The 16103-nt window shown below is 37.0% G+C and overlaps 1 protein-coding gene across 3 annotated transcripts; it reads left to right on the top strand.

Moving 5' to 3' along the window:
* The first annotated feature begins 309 nt into the window (after positions 1-309).
* slc16a5a (solute carrier family 16 member 5a) lies at positions 310-15992 on the top strand. 3 transcript variants are annotated; one of them, XM_048169744.1, is made up of 5 exons: positions 310-917; positions 2467-2915; positions 8718-8861; positions 11158-11979; positions 15316-15992. In XM_048169744.1, the coding sequence occupies exons 2-5, from the start codon at positions 2612-2614 to the stop codon at positions 15579-15581; spliced, it is 1536 nt and encodes a 511-aa protein (XP_048025701.1). In that variant the 5' UTR covers positions 310-917; positions 2467-2611; the 3' UTR covers positions 15582-15992. The 3 variants fall into 3 exon arrangements, with proteins under 3 accessions (XP_048025701.1, XP_048025702.1, XP_048025703.1); XM_048169745.1 differs by lacking the exon at positions 310-917 and adding an exon at positions 924-1067; XM_048169746.1 differs by lacking the exon at positions 310-917 and adding an exon at positions 4615-4703 and having other exon boundaries at positions 2778-2915.
* The last annotated feature ends 111 nt before the right edge of the window (positions 15993-16103 follow it).

Genomic DNA, 16103 nt, shown 5'->3' with positions numbered 1-16103 from the left:
CTTTGAATATGTATTGTTGAACAATTTGTAAAAACCATTTTAAAACGTTTTGACATACTATTGTCAGCTTTAAAAAAAAAAAAAAAAAAAACTGTTATTCAGTATTGAAATGTTAATCTGGAAATGTTTCATTACTATGGGAATCCTGTAAATTCACACAAAAATGTAATTTCGACCAAACCCGACTTGCATGGAACACAAAAGTAGAAGTTGGTCAGAATGAGTCACCACTCGTTTCTATATCATCTTACATATTATTATTTTTTTTTTTTGGCTGTATTTATTTTCTTAAAATGTCTCTACTCGAAAGCTCCTCTTAAATTCAGGTTATCTAAAAGTGTCATATGTTTTTCACTTGTAAATGGTGATTTTGGGTGAGAAAAAGATGTTTGTTTTGGATTTAGAAGCTGAGTGCGCAAAGGACGTGCGGCATGGGATCAGTAGTATGTACTTAACTCTTAATCTAGTACTGTTGGGGGTATTTTTCTTTTAATAATCCTAATATGTATGTATGAATGGACTAAACGCACTAGAATGCAGTCTATGGGTTACACTTGCTAAACTACGCCAGCATACAGAAACCCGCCCTTCAGCGCGGCTCTACTAGGCGGATGAGACCGAGGCGTTCTGGGGGAAAGGCTAGAGGAAATGCCATGCCATCGCCCCCGACGCCCCGGTGCTCAAATTTCCCTACGTGTAGGCTGCTGTTAAAGGAGCCGTTACCACTTTAATCTGTCTCTCTCCGTTTGTGTTATGTGGGTTCGATATATGAAAGAACAGGCTGTTACATTAGCTTTTTCTTAATCGGATGGTGCCTGAAACTGCTCCCACACGGAGTGTCTCCTCCTACCGCTGATATGACAGTCTCCACAGCCTCCGCAGCACAGAGACGCGGCACTGGCGTGGATGCCTGAAAGGTGCGTTTGTTTTTTAGTTCTTCAAGATTTGAATTTACCGTGTTTGAGCATGGCAATAGGCTACGCCTTTTTTAAGTTACATTGGGCTTGAAGAGCAGGATTAAATGTTGACATTGACTCCTTAGATCCCGGTGATGTGGCCAATTTCAGGTACTTTCAATAAAAGACTGTTTGTTATATGAGAAGCTTACTTAGGACTTTGGGGCCGGTCAAACACGTCTTAAGGTTTTTTTTTAAGGTTAAGGTTTTCGCAGCTCTTGTTGAAAATAAAAATCACACGTACGCATCGGCTTTCCGTATTTAGTTCTTTGTTGTTGTCTTAAAGTCGCTTCTTCCGGAAAAGCAGAAATGTCATTATGATGTCATCATGTACAGAAGACCCTAAAACAGCTGTAGAATCGGAACAAAAACATCAGACAAAGAGCAGAAGAAACGTGAACAACAGTATTAGTGGTGGGGATTTTGATTCATCCTAGTGAGTCGAATCTTTTCGTCTGTTCGTTCAGTGACCCTGTGTTACATCATTAATGCAGGTGGCCACACATGAATATCTTTTTTATGTATTAGGATTGAGTCATTGAATTCGTGAATCATTCACTTAACTGATTTGTCTTTATCTTCCCCTAAAATTTGGGTTTAAAAATCCAAAGGGGCCATTCACACAGTTTTTTGCCTTTAAAAACATGAAAAACTTAGTGTCGTGTGAGATGCTACAAAAGACGAGAGCACAATGGTCGAACACATCCATCTAGCATGTGTAAATAGAAAAACAAGCAGCGCAGTGCAATGCAAAAACGCATTCCGTCTGAACGGTCCCTAAGGGTGTTTAAAGTCAGCATGAAATGGAAGCTGCAATAGACTTTTCTTCACTACTGTCATTTATGTGAAACAATAATTATAACAAGAAAAAAATGTTGAGCATGTCTTGATTTTGTCCATCGGGAATGTTGGGATCGTTGGATTAGTGTGGTTTGCTGTTGATGTGATCTCATGTTAGTTGTCCTCATCAGAGAAGACGAGACATGTCTCTACAAGATGGGAAGATATTTTGATTAAAGTAATAATAATATATAATGAATAATAATGATGCATCATTATAATAATGATGCAATAATGATGTGCATGGATATATCATTTTCATCCAATGAAAAGCTCCTTCACAGCCCTCACTTGAATGCTATCTGCTCGTGCTATATTCAGATTACTTCAGTAACTCAGAATGATTCATTAACTAAAAGATTAATTCAAAAACACATTCATATGTGAACGAAAAACAACTATCTCCAAATCCAGATGTGTTGTAAGTTTTAGACAAATGTTTAATTGGTTAATATTCAGTTACAGATTAAACAAACTGAAAAATTTGTATGTTGACTGTGACCAGTAACACCCTTCCCCCTCTGGTCTACCTGAACTTGAAAGAGTTTGACAAGTTCATACTAGAACTTACTTTTGTAGCTCCACCCAATATAGTTTTCTATATTTAAAATCTGTTTTGTATCTTTGTTTAATAAGATTATTGCCCTCTCCCCCCTCCTTTTTTATATAGGACTGTAGCAAGGACATTTATTTTGAGGATGCAGAATATACAAGAATGTGTTTCCCTGCTCTTCTGGTGCTGAGAGCCCAAAGCCCCCCGGATCAGGTGGAAAAACCCGGACGGCAGTGACTTGGTTACCATCCTATAAGAAAATATGGCACCTCAACAACCTTCCAGCATGGAGGAGCAGACGGGGGAGCTATGTGAGCCTGAATCTGAGGGAGAGAAACAAGGACCAGGACCCCCTTCTGATCAAAATCATCCAGTTACGCACGATGCTCCAGATGGAGGCTGGGGATGGGTGGTCCTTGTGGCTACCATTCTTGTCTTAGCTCTGACACTGGCCTTCCCAGCCTGCATTGGCATCTTCTACTTAGATCTTCAGGAAGAATTTAAAGCCAGTAACAGTGAGACATCTTGGGTGCCGTCAATAATGACGTCAGTTCTGCACGCCGGAGGTAAGGATGTTATATAGTCAGATGGTGTTTAGAAGATGCTTAATAGTTTGTAATTTCTTCTCCACTAGCACAACCAAACAAAATTGCAAAAATAATGATTTTCAGACAGGTTTCCTAAACACTTCGCCCATCTTCTATTGGTCAAACAAGAAGTCCCACCCCAAAACTTACGAGCCAATGTGCTGAAATGTTTTAAAATTCACAGTTTTCACTTTTTGGGAGAATGAACCTATGAATGGCTTTCTTATATTTGTGTCTGGATAGTAAACTGGGTCCCTCTTAATTGAAATACCTCCACTCCAGAGAGTTGTTACATTTGCAGCAATTTTATTAAAAAAAACATTCATTAACAATTAAATTAAAAACCAAATTATTTAACTCGGCCCCTCTGTAATTTGTATTCAATAAGTTTATACTCTTTTATTAAACCTCCAGTATTCTTAACTTTAGGGTGATTCTGGTGGTCAAAATGAACCAAAGACAAGAAGTATAAAAAAATTTTTTTGAGTGTGTGTGTGAAATAAATGTACTATATTTTAGTATATTTTGTATTTAATATTTTGTATTTCGGGGGGATTAACAATAATAATCTCAAAATTCACCAAGTTTCGTACTATTCAGATTAAAGGGATAGTTCACCCAAAAATGAAAATTTGATGTTTATCTGCTTACCCCCAGAGCATCCAAGATGTAGGTGACTTTGTTTCTTCAGTAGAACACAAATTATCATTTTTAACTGCAACCACTGCCGTCTGTCAGCCGTATAATGCAAATCAGAGGGGACTAAATAAAACACGACAGACGAATCCAAATTAAACCCTGCGGCTCGTGACGACACATTGATGTCCTAAGACACGAAACGATCGGTTTGTGCGAGAAACCGAACAGTATTTATATCATTTTTTACCTCTAATACACCACTATGTCCAACTGCGTTCAGCACTCATTTAGTGAGGTCTGATCGCGCTCTGACAACGGCAGTGATGTCTTGCGCTCATTGAAGTATATCTTCCTGCTGACTTGCATTATACCACTGACAGACGGCAGCAGTTGCAGTTAAAAATCATCATTTGTGTTCTACTGAAGAAACAAAGTCATATACATCTTGGATGCGCTGGGGGTAAGCAGATAAACAACAAATTTTCATTTTTGGGTGAACTATCCCTTTAAGTAAAGCATTTTAAAAAATCTCAAATGACTAAAGACTACCAGAGGGTTAAAGGGTTAGTTCACCCAAAAATGAAATTTCTGTCATTAATTACTCACCCTCATGTCGTTCTACACCCGTAAGATCTTCGGAACACATATTAAGATATACAAATCTTTTGTTTCGAATCAGTAGTTTGAAGCACTGCCAAAGTCACGTGACCCATTGGAATTTTGAAACACTTATGACGTAGCGAAGCCTCGTTTATTGAAATCACGTGACTTTGGCCGCTTGAAATTGTTTGAAACACACTCCCAACCACTGATTCGAAACAAAAGATTCATAAAGCTTCGAAGCTTCATGAAGCAGTGTTTTGAAATCGCCCTTCACTAGATATTGTTGAATAAAGTCGTTATTTAGTTTTTTTGATGCACAAAAAGTATTCTTGTCGCTTCATAACATTAAGGTTGACCCATTGTAGTCACTGTTTTAAACATGTTTTTAGTACTTTCTGGGCGTTTAAAAGTCTAAATTAACTTGCTGTCAATGCAGGCCTCACGAGCCATTGGATTTTATCAAAAATATCTTAATTTGTGTTCCGAAGATGAACGAAGGTCTTACGGGTGTGGAACGACATGAGGGTGAGTAATTAATGACAGAATTTTCATTTTTGGGTGAACTAACCCAACCCTTTAAGTAATGCATATATTTTTACATGCAGCAAATCAAAGCAGCACTATGCATAATTTTGTTTAATCAGATGTCACCCTCTTAATCGGGTAACTGCACTGAATGAATAAGTAGGCAATTCATATAGCATAAAAAAAATTCAGAGATATTAAGAAGGCTTTTGGAGTAGATATGCTATAAATAAACGTGTTTTCTCTCCACTGTGAGAAGGAAATTGTAGTCGTTATTTGTACATGTGATTTAAATTGATATCAGCTACAGTGCCTTGTGAAAGTATTCATACCCCTTCATTTTGTTTCACATGTTATGTTGCTGCCTTATGTTATACTACTTTAAATGGCCTTTTTTTCACATTAATCACCATAATGACAGCAAAAAACATGCCAACTTTTCAAATGTATTAAAAAAACCCTGAAATAATTACATTGCATAAGTGTTCATACTCTTTTCTGGGACACTTGAAATGTAGCTCAGGAGCATTTTTAATTTCGCTTGTAGATGTTAGAACACTTCGAGTGGAGTTAACTTGTCGCAAATTCAATTGAATGGGTATGATTTGGAAAGGCATATCAGAGCAAAAACCAAGCCATGAGGTCAAAGAAACTGCCTGTAGAATTCATAGACAGGATTGTATCAAGACACAGATCTGGAGAAGACTACCAAAAAAAAAACTGCTGTATTGAAGGTTCACTGGAGCATGTAGCCTCCATAATCCTTAATGGAAGAAGTTTGGAACAACCAGGACTCTTCCTAGAGCTGGCCCCCTGGCTAAACTGAGCAATCAATGGAGAAGGGACTTGGTTAAAGTGGTGACCAAGAAGCTGATGGTCACTCTGGTAGAGCTCCATGATCATATATGAAGATGGGAGAAATTTACAGAAGGACAAACATCACTGCAACACTCTACTTATCTGGGCTTATGGCAGAGTGGACAGACTTAAGCCTCTCCTCAGTAAGACACATGAAAACCCACTTGGAATTTGAAGAAGAAAAACACCTAAAGGACTCTCTCAGACTATTAGAAAAAAGGAAGGAAACCAGGCACTGCTCATCAGCTTCACAATACCATCCCGACAGTAAAGTGTGGTGGTAGCAGCAGGGGCGTACGGGACACCCCCGCAGCCCCCGCGGTGCGTGGGGGCCCCCACCCTATGGTGGGCCCCGTCGCAGATTCACCTATTTGCTACATAGCCTTTGCTTTTTTTAGAACTGAACTCAAATGACTAAAGATAAAATAATGATCTAACTGAAGCCCAAAAATGCAAGCAGAAGATCATAAAAAATAGTGCTAAATTACCAGAAAAGGGGGAAAAATTCACTGTTGTTTCCATCGCCGTTTGTAGGTAGCCAACAGCAAGCTTTGATGCGCTATGTTAGCCTACCGTTAGCGGACATGAGTCAGACAAATAAATATGTGTTCGGTCTTTGCTGAGACATTATTATTGTTGTTATTATTAATATTATTATTATTATATATTGCCCAAACGTATTTACCCCATCACCAGCTCTGCTCAGCTACCGGAATGTCTGAAGTTCTTCTCCAAATGTAGCCTAGCCAATAAGTCTAGTTATTTCTTTATTCTTTTATTTAAATACATGAATTTAGTTCAGGCCTTTATCATTTGATGCACCGATCTAAAGTTTACGGCCGAAACAGCAATTTTACGCGCTTGTCTAGAAGGGAACCTTGTATTGGCCTACGCAAATTTGTGTCTAACTTAAAATTTAGACCAGCTAAAATATATTGTTAGACCAAAAATATCTTATCAATTAATTAAGTAATAAAGACATGTATTTAAGAAATTTAATAAAAACAGAAATACGTCTATTGCTTATTCAAAGGCCGCGGAAAGTTCGTTTGTTACGCACTTCAATCCATTCCACACCCGACGTTTTGGTTTTCTTCCTAATTATTAAATATAGGCAATTGGTTGATGAAACATTGATTGAAATTAAGATACAATTTCTACACAACGAAATTCACTTTAAAGAAAGACTTACTATAAAACAAAACTTAATGAAGCGGTCAAACTCATGTCTGACCCGCTGCATGTCTCCCGACATTGCGCATCCATCATGCTGGGGCTATTCACTTTTCATAATAGGTGAAATTTAAAAAAAATAATATAAGGCTATAGCTCAATATTTAAATATAAATATGAAACTAAATTGGCTACATTTTTATCCCTCTGGTCGACGAACGCGCCGGCGCGCTCTGATGGATTGTTTCCTCATGACAGCTGAAACAACTTAAAATAGACTTTAGATTAGTGCAAAACTACAAATGGTCTACTTTTATTTGTGTACTGATACACTCACAATAACAACAAAACCTTGTATTTTTGTAAAATAAAATAAATACAAAACAGGGTGCGCTTTCAGCTTTCTCTGCGAGAATCTTTCTTAAACGTCTCTTTTGAAACGCGAAGTGAAAATTAACTTAAACTCAGCGAATAATTGTACCTGAAAGAAAGAAACATCTCCATTCGATAAGAAATTCGTAGGTCTGTGTTTTTGAAATTATGGCCAGTGCTCGTTGCTGCTGTTATCAGTTCTCTTGGCTCTCGTGCACATGAGCTCTTGATGTAGGCTACATTTCTCCGGACCAATGCCACAAGAAATACTGTCCAGTTTAGCTCTTTTGAGTATTGAGAATGCTCATGCTCGTAACATCGACATTAAAGCAGCAGTGAAAGACTTTGCGCATCAAAACGCTCGGAGAGCGCAAAGGATTCGGTAGAGTGTTTGCTTTTTTGTGTGTGGTAGTCAGTTGATAAAAAGAATAAACAAGTTAATCCTCAAAAGTTGGTATTTTAAGATGTATATAAAGTTAGTTTTTCTCAAAATACAGCATATAGCTGATATATAGAATAGAGCATAGCATAGGCCTATAACTGATAGAGTTGTTCTTTTAAAGTAGGCCTATGTTTTTTCTCCTAGTTCTTTTACTATTCTTTTTTTTTTTACTGCGAGGCATGAAATTTTCTTGTATAATTTCTTCTCTACAATTTGCGATGCTTATAGGCCAGTGTTTAAACTGAGATGTGTTGGCCATTACATTTACTTTATTGAGCTTACTGTTAAATAAAATTTGTTCCTCGGGGGCTATAACTGATGTTTGTGAATTATTGCTGTGAAGGATCCTCCTGCTATTTCTAAAGTAACTAAAATCGGAGCCGCGGCACTTTTGCCTCCACGTTCGTAAATTAGCTTAAATATTTATTCCTGCCTGGATTTTAGTCTGCGATATCAAAATCACTAAACATTATATAGCATAAATAATATTATTCAATAATAACATCAAATTAATCAATGCAATGATTCACTGTTAAATCAGTTTTTGTGAACTGGGGGGGAGACGGACTCAGGTGCACAACAGATTTTAACACATGACATCACTGCTCGTGGGAGGGGCCTCATCTCATTATTTGCGGGGGGGCCTCACAGACATGCGGTACGCCACTGGGTAGCAGCATTATGCTGTGGGGTGTTTTTCAGCGAAAAATTACATGTTGTGCCTTTAAATTAAAGTGGTTTAACATAAGACAGCAACATAACAAAATGTGAAAAATGAAGATGTACGAATGCTTTAGCAAGGCACTCTATATTAGATCCATCAGACATGGTAATTAAAAGTCATTGTTTGATTTATGTGTTCACTGTGAATTTGACTTATAGCAGTAGCAGTCGTAGTAGTAATAAAAAAGAGGAACAGCTTGATTCAACATTTATTACACACACTTAAGTGTACCTCTTGAACTGCCATGTGCCAATTACTTATGTGTTGACATTTGCTTAACATATTTGAACAAGGCAGTATTATATTGTTCAAGGCAGTTCATTGGTGGTGTTTTGAGTTGCTGGTTGTTGAAAATGAGCTGTAGGATTATGACATATGCTAGGACGTCAGAGTAAGCCATGTCAAATTAAAGCTTTTTTTTTTACCATAAGCATTTTTCTTCCAGGTCCTCTCTGTAGTGTGCTGGTGGATCGCTTCGGTTGCCGGGCCACAGTGATGTTTGGGGGAGTGCTGAGTGGTTTGGGGATGGCAATCAGCTCTTTCTCACATTCCTTAGTTGACTTATACATCACTACTGGGGTCATCACAGGTCAGTAAATCCCCAGAGTAAGTGATTATGACATCTTGTTTGATCTGTTGATAAAAGAGCAACAGCAGCGATTACATAAACGCCATTGCGATTATATAAAGTGTTATCACTAAGCACTTTACTGGCTGACCTGACATGAATAAGAATATGAATACAAATATGATGTGGTTATTTCTTGAGCAATGTCACACAAGAATCCTGTTTTGCATATTATCAGCATGGCTGTTATTTGCTACAGGCAGTCAGTACAACACCAGTACTGCAAGATGCTGTTTTTATTATGTATATTTTATTAAAATGACCACCCACCCACAAAAATAGTTCCAAATGTTAAAAATGGATGTGCTGTAGCAAAAAGCATGAGAGTGATACAACCAGAATAAAAATGTAAATTATAAATAAATGTATTATTTATTATATAAGTTGATAGATTGTTATTAATATAAATAAAAATTAATATCAATTTTATTAATAAATACTTGGTAGTTAATAAATACTATTATTATTATTATAACTATTATTATTCATAATATAAATGATTCATTATGAATTAAATAAATTATAAATAAATGTATTTACAGTTATAGCTCAGATAGTTGACGCAAGTAAATAATACATGAGCATTGTTTTTTTTATTATTATATTAGTTAATAGTTATTTTATTGATTATTAATTATTACAACCTGTTTTTTAAATTTTAATAAAATGAAAACTAATAGACTTTCAAATCACATGGGTCAATATTTTATTCACAATAGAACATAGATAACATAACACATGTTTAAACTAAGAAAATTTACAATTTTATGCACAAAATGAGCTCATTTCAAATTTGATGCCTGCAACTGGTCTCAAAAGAGTTGGGATGGTGGCATGTTTACCATAGTGTAGCATCTCCTCTGCTTTTCAAAACAGTTTGAAGACATCTGGGCATCGAGGTTATGAGTTTCTGGAGTTTTGTTGTTGGAATTTGGTCCCATCCTTGCCTGATATGGGTTTCCAGCTGCTGAAGAGTTCGTGGTCACCTTTCATTTAGTGATGCGCAAAATGTTCTCCATAGGTGAAAGATCTGGGCTGCAGGCAGGCCAATTCAGCAACCGGACTCTGCATGAAGCCATGCTGTTGTAATACCTCCAGTATGTGGTTTTGCATTGTCCTGCTGAAATACACAAGGCCTTCCCTGAAATAGACGTCATCTGGAGTGGAGCATATGTTGCTCTAAAACCTTTATATACCTTTCAGCATTCATAGTGCCTTCCAAAACATGCAAGCTGCCCATACCGTATGCACTTATGCACCCCCTTACCATCAGAGATGCTGGCTTTTGAACTGAACGCTGATAACACACTGGAAGGTCTCCCTCCTCTTTAGCCCGGAGGCCCGTCTGTGATTTCCAACAAGAATGTCAAATTTGGTCTTGTCTGACCATAGAACACTTTTCCACTTTGAAACAGTCCATTTTAAATGAGCCTTGGCCCACAGGACAGGATGGCGCTTCTGGACCATGTTCACATATGGCTTCCTTTTAGCATGATAGAGCTTTAGTTGGCATCTGCAGATGGCACGGCGGATTGTGTTTACAGACAGTGGTTTCTGGAAGTATTCCTGGGCCCATTTATTAATGTCATTGACACAATCATGCCGATGAGTGATGCAGTGTCGTCTGAGGGAGAGATTTCTCCAGTTTCTCTGAATCTTTTCAATTTGACGTTGAGGAACCTTGTTCTTAAAGTATTCCACAATCTTTTTATGCACCCTTTCACAGCTCTGCCCATCTTTATTTCTGAGAGACTCTGCCTCTCTAAGACATCCCTTTTATAGCTAATCATGTTACAGACCTGATATCAATTAACTTAATTAGTTGATAGATGTTCTCCCAGCTGAATCTTTTCAAAATATCTTGCTTTTTCAGCCATTTGTTGTCCCCGTGCCAACTTTTTTGAGACCTGTAGCAGGCATCAAAATTGAAATGAGATCATTAAGTGGATAAAAGTGTAAAATTTCTCCATTTAAACATTTGTTATGTTATCTATGTTCTATTGTGAATAAAATATTGGCTTATGTGATTTGAAAGTCTTTTAGTTTTAATTTTATTCAAATTTAAAATGCAATTATTTATTATTGATTTATTATTAATTAGTAAACCATTTAATAACAACAGTGATTATAGCTGACATGTAAGTAAATAATAGAAACTACCAAAAGTACAATGAACTTCAGTTTTGTTATGTAGATAGTTAGCAAGTTTGTAATCCATCAGTCAGTTCAATAGAATAATCCTCTGTTTACTTTACAGGTTTGGGTTTCTGTTTCAGCTTCCAGCCCGCTGTCACCATACTTGGCCACTACTTTGTGCGCCGTCGTCCTTTTGCCAACGCGATATCCTCCACTGGTACTGCTTTGGGTCTGTTTACATTGCCCTTTTTAGGTGACTATCTGCAGAGTAAGCTTGGTTGGAGAGGGAGCTTTCTGGTGCTTGGCGCTGTGCTGCTCAACTGCTGTGTTTGCGGAGCCGTCATGAGACCGGTCCGGCCTCGCAAGCCCAGAAAGTCAGAGGTGATGAGCAACGGTGCCCGACCCCCAGGCAAAAAGGGATGTGCATCGGGCATCTGTCAAAGTTTTGCTTCGTCCCTCAGAAAACACATGGCCTTTGACCTCTTCTGCAGTAACCTGCGATTTCGGGTGTTTTCATTGGGCATCACTTGGATGATGCTGGGGTTTGTGGTGCCACTTATTTACCTGGTCCCGTATGCATCAGCTCACAATATGGATCCAAGCCAAGCTGCCCTGCTGCTTTCCATCCTGGGCCTTGTCAATATCTTTGTGCGGCCTCCCGTCGGAGTGCTCTTCAGCCTAGCCTGGTTTAAAGGTCGACACATCTACGTTTTTTCAGCCGCACTCATAATAAATGGACTCAGTAATAGTATATGCTGCATTTCTGCCAGTTTCCATGTGCTATTAATTTATGTGCTGACGTACGGGCTGTCCATGAGCGTGGTAGGCTCACTGATGTTCACCGTCCTGATGGATACAGTGGAGATGAATCGATTCCCATCTGCACTCGGCCTGCTGTCTATCATGGAAAGTGTCACTCTGCTGATAGGACCTCCCCTCGCAGGTAACTTGAAAACTTTTTGTTTTGAATTATATGTAATGTACAGTACTGTGCAAAAGTCTTAGACCACGATTAGATGTTGTTTTAGCTATGGTATAATGACCATATATAATTATTTCTCAGTCTCTTTATTAGAATATAACCAGAAAATACAGGAAATTTGTATGCAGTATTAAAAAACAGAAAAAATCAGGGGGAAAAAAAGACTTCTATAGGCTAAAGTGGCATGTATTTATTGACCTCCCCTTACACTTGAGAAATAGAAGGAACCCGGCTATTTTAAACATAAATGGAATGTAAAAGGACTGGAAGGCCAAGAAAACTTTTAAAATCTTATACGTTTCTCAGTTTTTCTTCTTTGGATGGTCATTAAAACTTTGCTAAAACAACAAAGCTGGTTGTGGCCTAAGGCTTTTGCACAGTATTGCACGTCGACAGCACCATGTAACTGCCTGTATGTGTATGACTCAAATGAGGTGAACAACACAAGGTTTGTTCCAAACCTGTATGAATTTCTTTGTTCAGCTGAACACAAAGGAAAATATTTGGAAGAATGTCAGTAACCAAACAGATCTCATCCCCCATTGACTACCATAGTATTTATTTTCCCTTCTATGGTAGTAAATTGGGGGTGAGATCTGTTTGGTTACTTGGAAAATGAAGAACAATGAATGAACATCAGTTGTTTTGCTTTTTATGTTTTTAATTAATTTTTGAACATTTACTGTCCGCTAGAGATTTCTCAATGACATACCCCAACTCATATACTCAGAGCTCAAAGAAAATCCAGAGTTTCCCACTTATAATTCTGACTCTTAAATTCTTTCCAACATGACTTGAATGCACCGACAGCCCAAAAAACATCTATATGCCTCTAAACTCCAAATACCATCCATTGAAAACAGACAGGGACAGTTTTAAATGTGGTCTTGCTGGTATTTCAACATTTGTTCCTGCCCTAGATTTGCGACAACAACTATGGTTTCTATAGATATAGCAGGGGCGTTTCTAGCTTGTTTATCAACTCCCTGAAAAACAAGAACATTTTGTAATATAAAAGGTGGTTGACATGAAATACTTTTGGGAAAGTTGGAAAGTTTGGAAAGTAAACTGCATTTATAGCTATTGTGCATTCAGGAGCATTCAGGTGACCTAATATTTATTGAAATCCTATTCAGAACTTTTTTACTTTAAAAAATTTAGTTGTCACAACACATGGCCATTTAGATCTGGCGAATCTCATTTAACTTAATTTCATAGACTTGCATTTAGTAATGTGTGAATGTGTTTTATTTTTTTGAATATATGATTTGTGAGACACTTTATTATGCTTTTTTTTTTTTTTTGCTAAAAGGTGCTATACACAAGTTTTTATTTGTATTATTTCAAGTTTATTTATTTCATTATTTCAAACTGTGCAGCACTCAACTCTACAAACATAGCTTGACTTTTAGAAGTAAAGTCAAGTCTATTTTTTAAAAAGTGAAATTTGGATTTGTGTTGAGTTGAACCTCCTCTACAGTTGTACAGTTGTTGTTTATATTTATTATTTAAAATAAACTACAGCAAGCAACCATGTGATTAAAGTGGCGAACATTTAGTGAAAAAATAGTGACCATTAACAGTACCTACAAAATACACTTTCTGTTACAAATTCATAACAATTTTACCCTAAAATCTTGATGTAAAAAAAAAAAAAGTAAATGAGCACATAATGAGATAACTGCCTAAAAATCCAACTGCTCTTATCCTGAATTCAAATCTGGTTTGAAACAGGAAATGAACGTTTTTTCCTGTCACGTCTCAACTGTCCTGTCAAAGTAAAGTCCCAAAAAAAAAAAATTGACCCAACCATTCTTGCCATACATAAAGAAGAAATCAATATGATATCAGTGAGGAGGTGTGTGCCTGTGTTTGAGTAAAAAGAATGGAATGTCTCCTCCATTGTAAGCACTAATCTGGATTTGCATGTTGGTGGGAGTGAAGGCTGTGTTCTCAGTCAGGTCTGACTTACCCAGCTCTTTCTCACACAGAAATGTCATTATTAGTTTGGCCAAGGACAACCTAGCACCAAGGAATGCTACTAATACACATATTTTTGGCTTAGTGGTCAACGTTATCTTGAAACCCTTCATTCAGAACCATGCAGTTCTAGCAAGGACGCTCTAAATTGATAAAATGTGATAGTAAAGACAAAAGTTTGTTACAAAAAAAAAAATGCTGTTCTTTTTAACTTTCAGTTCATCAAAGAGTATAAAGTTCATTAAAGGTGCCCTAGAATTGAAAATTGAATTTACCTTGGCATAGTTAAATAACAAGAGTTCAGTACATGGAAATGACATACAGTGAGTCTCAAACACCATTGTTTCCTCCTTCTTATATAAATCTCATTTGTTTAAAAGACTTCCGAAGAACAGGCGAATCTCAACATAACACCGACTGTTACGTAACAGTCGGGATCATTAATATGTACGCCCCCAATATTTGCATATGCCAGCTCATGTTCAAGCCATTACACAAGCCGGTATTAACGTCTGGATGTGCACAGCTGAATCATCAGAGTAGGTAAGCAAGCAAGAACAATAGCGAAAAATGGCAGATGGAGCAATAATAACTGACATGATCCATGATATCATGATATTTTTAGTGATATTTGTGAATTCTTTCTAAATTTTTTGTTAGCATGTTGCTAATGTACTGTTAAATGTGGTTAAAGTTACCATCGTTTCTTACTGTATTCACGGAGACAAGAGAGCCGTCGCTATTTTCATTATTAAACACTTGCAGTCTGTATAATTCATAAACACAACTTCATTCTTTATAAATCTCTCCAACAGTGTGTAATGTTAGCTTTAGCCACGGAGCAAAACCTCAAACTCATTCAGAATCAAATGTAAACATCCAAATAAATACTGTACTTACATGATCTGACGCATGCATGCAGCATGCATGACAAACATTTTGTAAAGATCCATTTGAGGGTTATATTAGCTGTGTGAACTTTGTTTATGTACTGTTTTATAGTCGCGAGCTCGGGGCCGCAGCCTGAATCGCCACATTTTTAATTATGCTCCAAAATAGGCAGTTAAAAAATTGAATAATAAAAAATCTATGGGGTTTTTGAGCTGAAACTTCACAGACACTTTCAGGGGACACCTTAGACTTATATTACATCTTGTGAAAAAACATTCTAGGGCACCTTTATAAAATTTATCATGGTTTTGATAAAAATATTAAGCAGCACAACTGCTTTCAATATTGATATTCATATGAACCATTATTAACAGTTTTCTAGATATGAAAGGAACTGTTAAATGTTATCACATCTCTGTGTTACAGGAATGCTTGTGGACAGAACCGGACAATACACGTATGTGTTTCTGGCCTGCAGCATCTCAGTGACCTTATCAGCTCTGTTCCTTATGGTTTCCTTTTACTGGCTGGACTCCCGTGATGCAGCCCAGAAGAAAAGTTCACCAGCGTCTGGGTCTCCAGCTAAACCTGTAATCAATATGTCCACAGACTGCCAGTACAGCAGTGTGCCTACAGATGGTGACAAGACAAATAATCCATCATCAGAAGCAGAAAATGTCACAAATGTATGACCTGGAGCAGAGTTATTTACACTGGCTTTTGTAAAGATCCTGGTCTCACATCACAAGTTTGCCTTATACAGTATATGCCATGGCGCTACAGTGCCATCCGTTAATGCTGTCCTCGTAATTCAAGTAAAAATGATATTGCTTCTTCTTTCCTGATCTAAAATGACAGAACGTTGAAGTTATTTGCCCAGGAAATTAAGCTATTTGAAGTCAGGAAATTTTAATTTCATCTCATGCCTTTAATATTCATTTTCCTCATTTTTTTTGCCAGTTACACTTCCGTTCAGTTTGGGATTGGTAAGATATTCTCACCAAGGCTGCATTTATTTGATAAAAATAAAATGTTTAAAATAACTGCTTTCTATTTGAATATATTCTAAAATTAATTGAAAGTTAATTTTACAATATATTTATTCATTATAAATATATTTAAATATAATTAATATATATAAATATATATTAATTAAAAGATCATTGTCACATGATCTTTTAGAAATCATTTTAATATTCTGATTTGGTGCTCAA

This window comes from Megalobrama amblycephala, linkage group LG20 (assembly GCF_018812025.1).
Source record: "Megalobrama amblycephala isolate DHTTF-2021 linkage group LG20, ASM1881202v1, whole genome shotgun sequence".
Lineage (NCBI taxonomy): Eukaryota > Metazoa > Chordata > Actinopteri > Cypriniformes > Xenocyprididae > Megalobrama > Megalobrama amblycephala.
Note: the sequence above shows the minus strand (reverse complement) of the source record. Positions and strands in the feature narration are given on the sequence as shown.

Coding starts and splice junctions, on each gene's coding strand:
- slc16a5a (XM_048169744.1), top strand. CDS start 2,612: ATGGCACCTCAACAACCTTCCAGCATGGAGGAGCAGACGGGGGAGCTA. Junction 2,916..8,717: donor GTCAGTTCTGCACGCCGGAG/GTAAGGATGTTA, acceptor TTTTTCTTCCAG/GTCCTCTCTGTAGTGTGCTG. Junction 11,980..15,315: donor GATAGGACCTCCCCTCGCAG/GTAACTTGAAAA, acceptor TCTGTGTTACAG/GAATGCTTGTGGACAGAACC.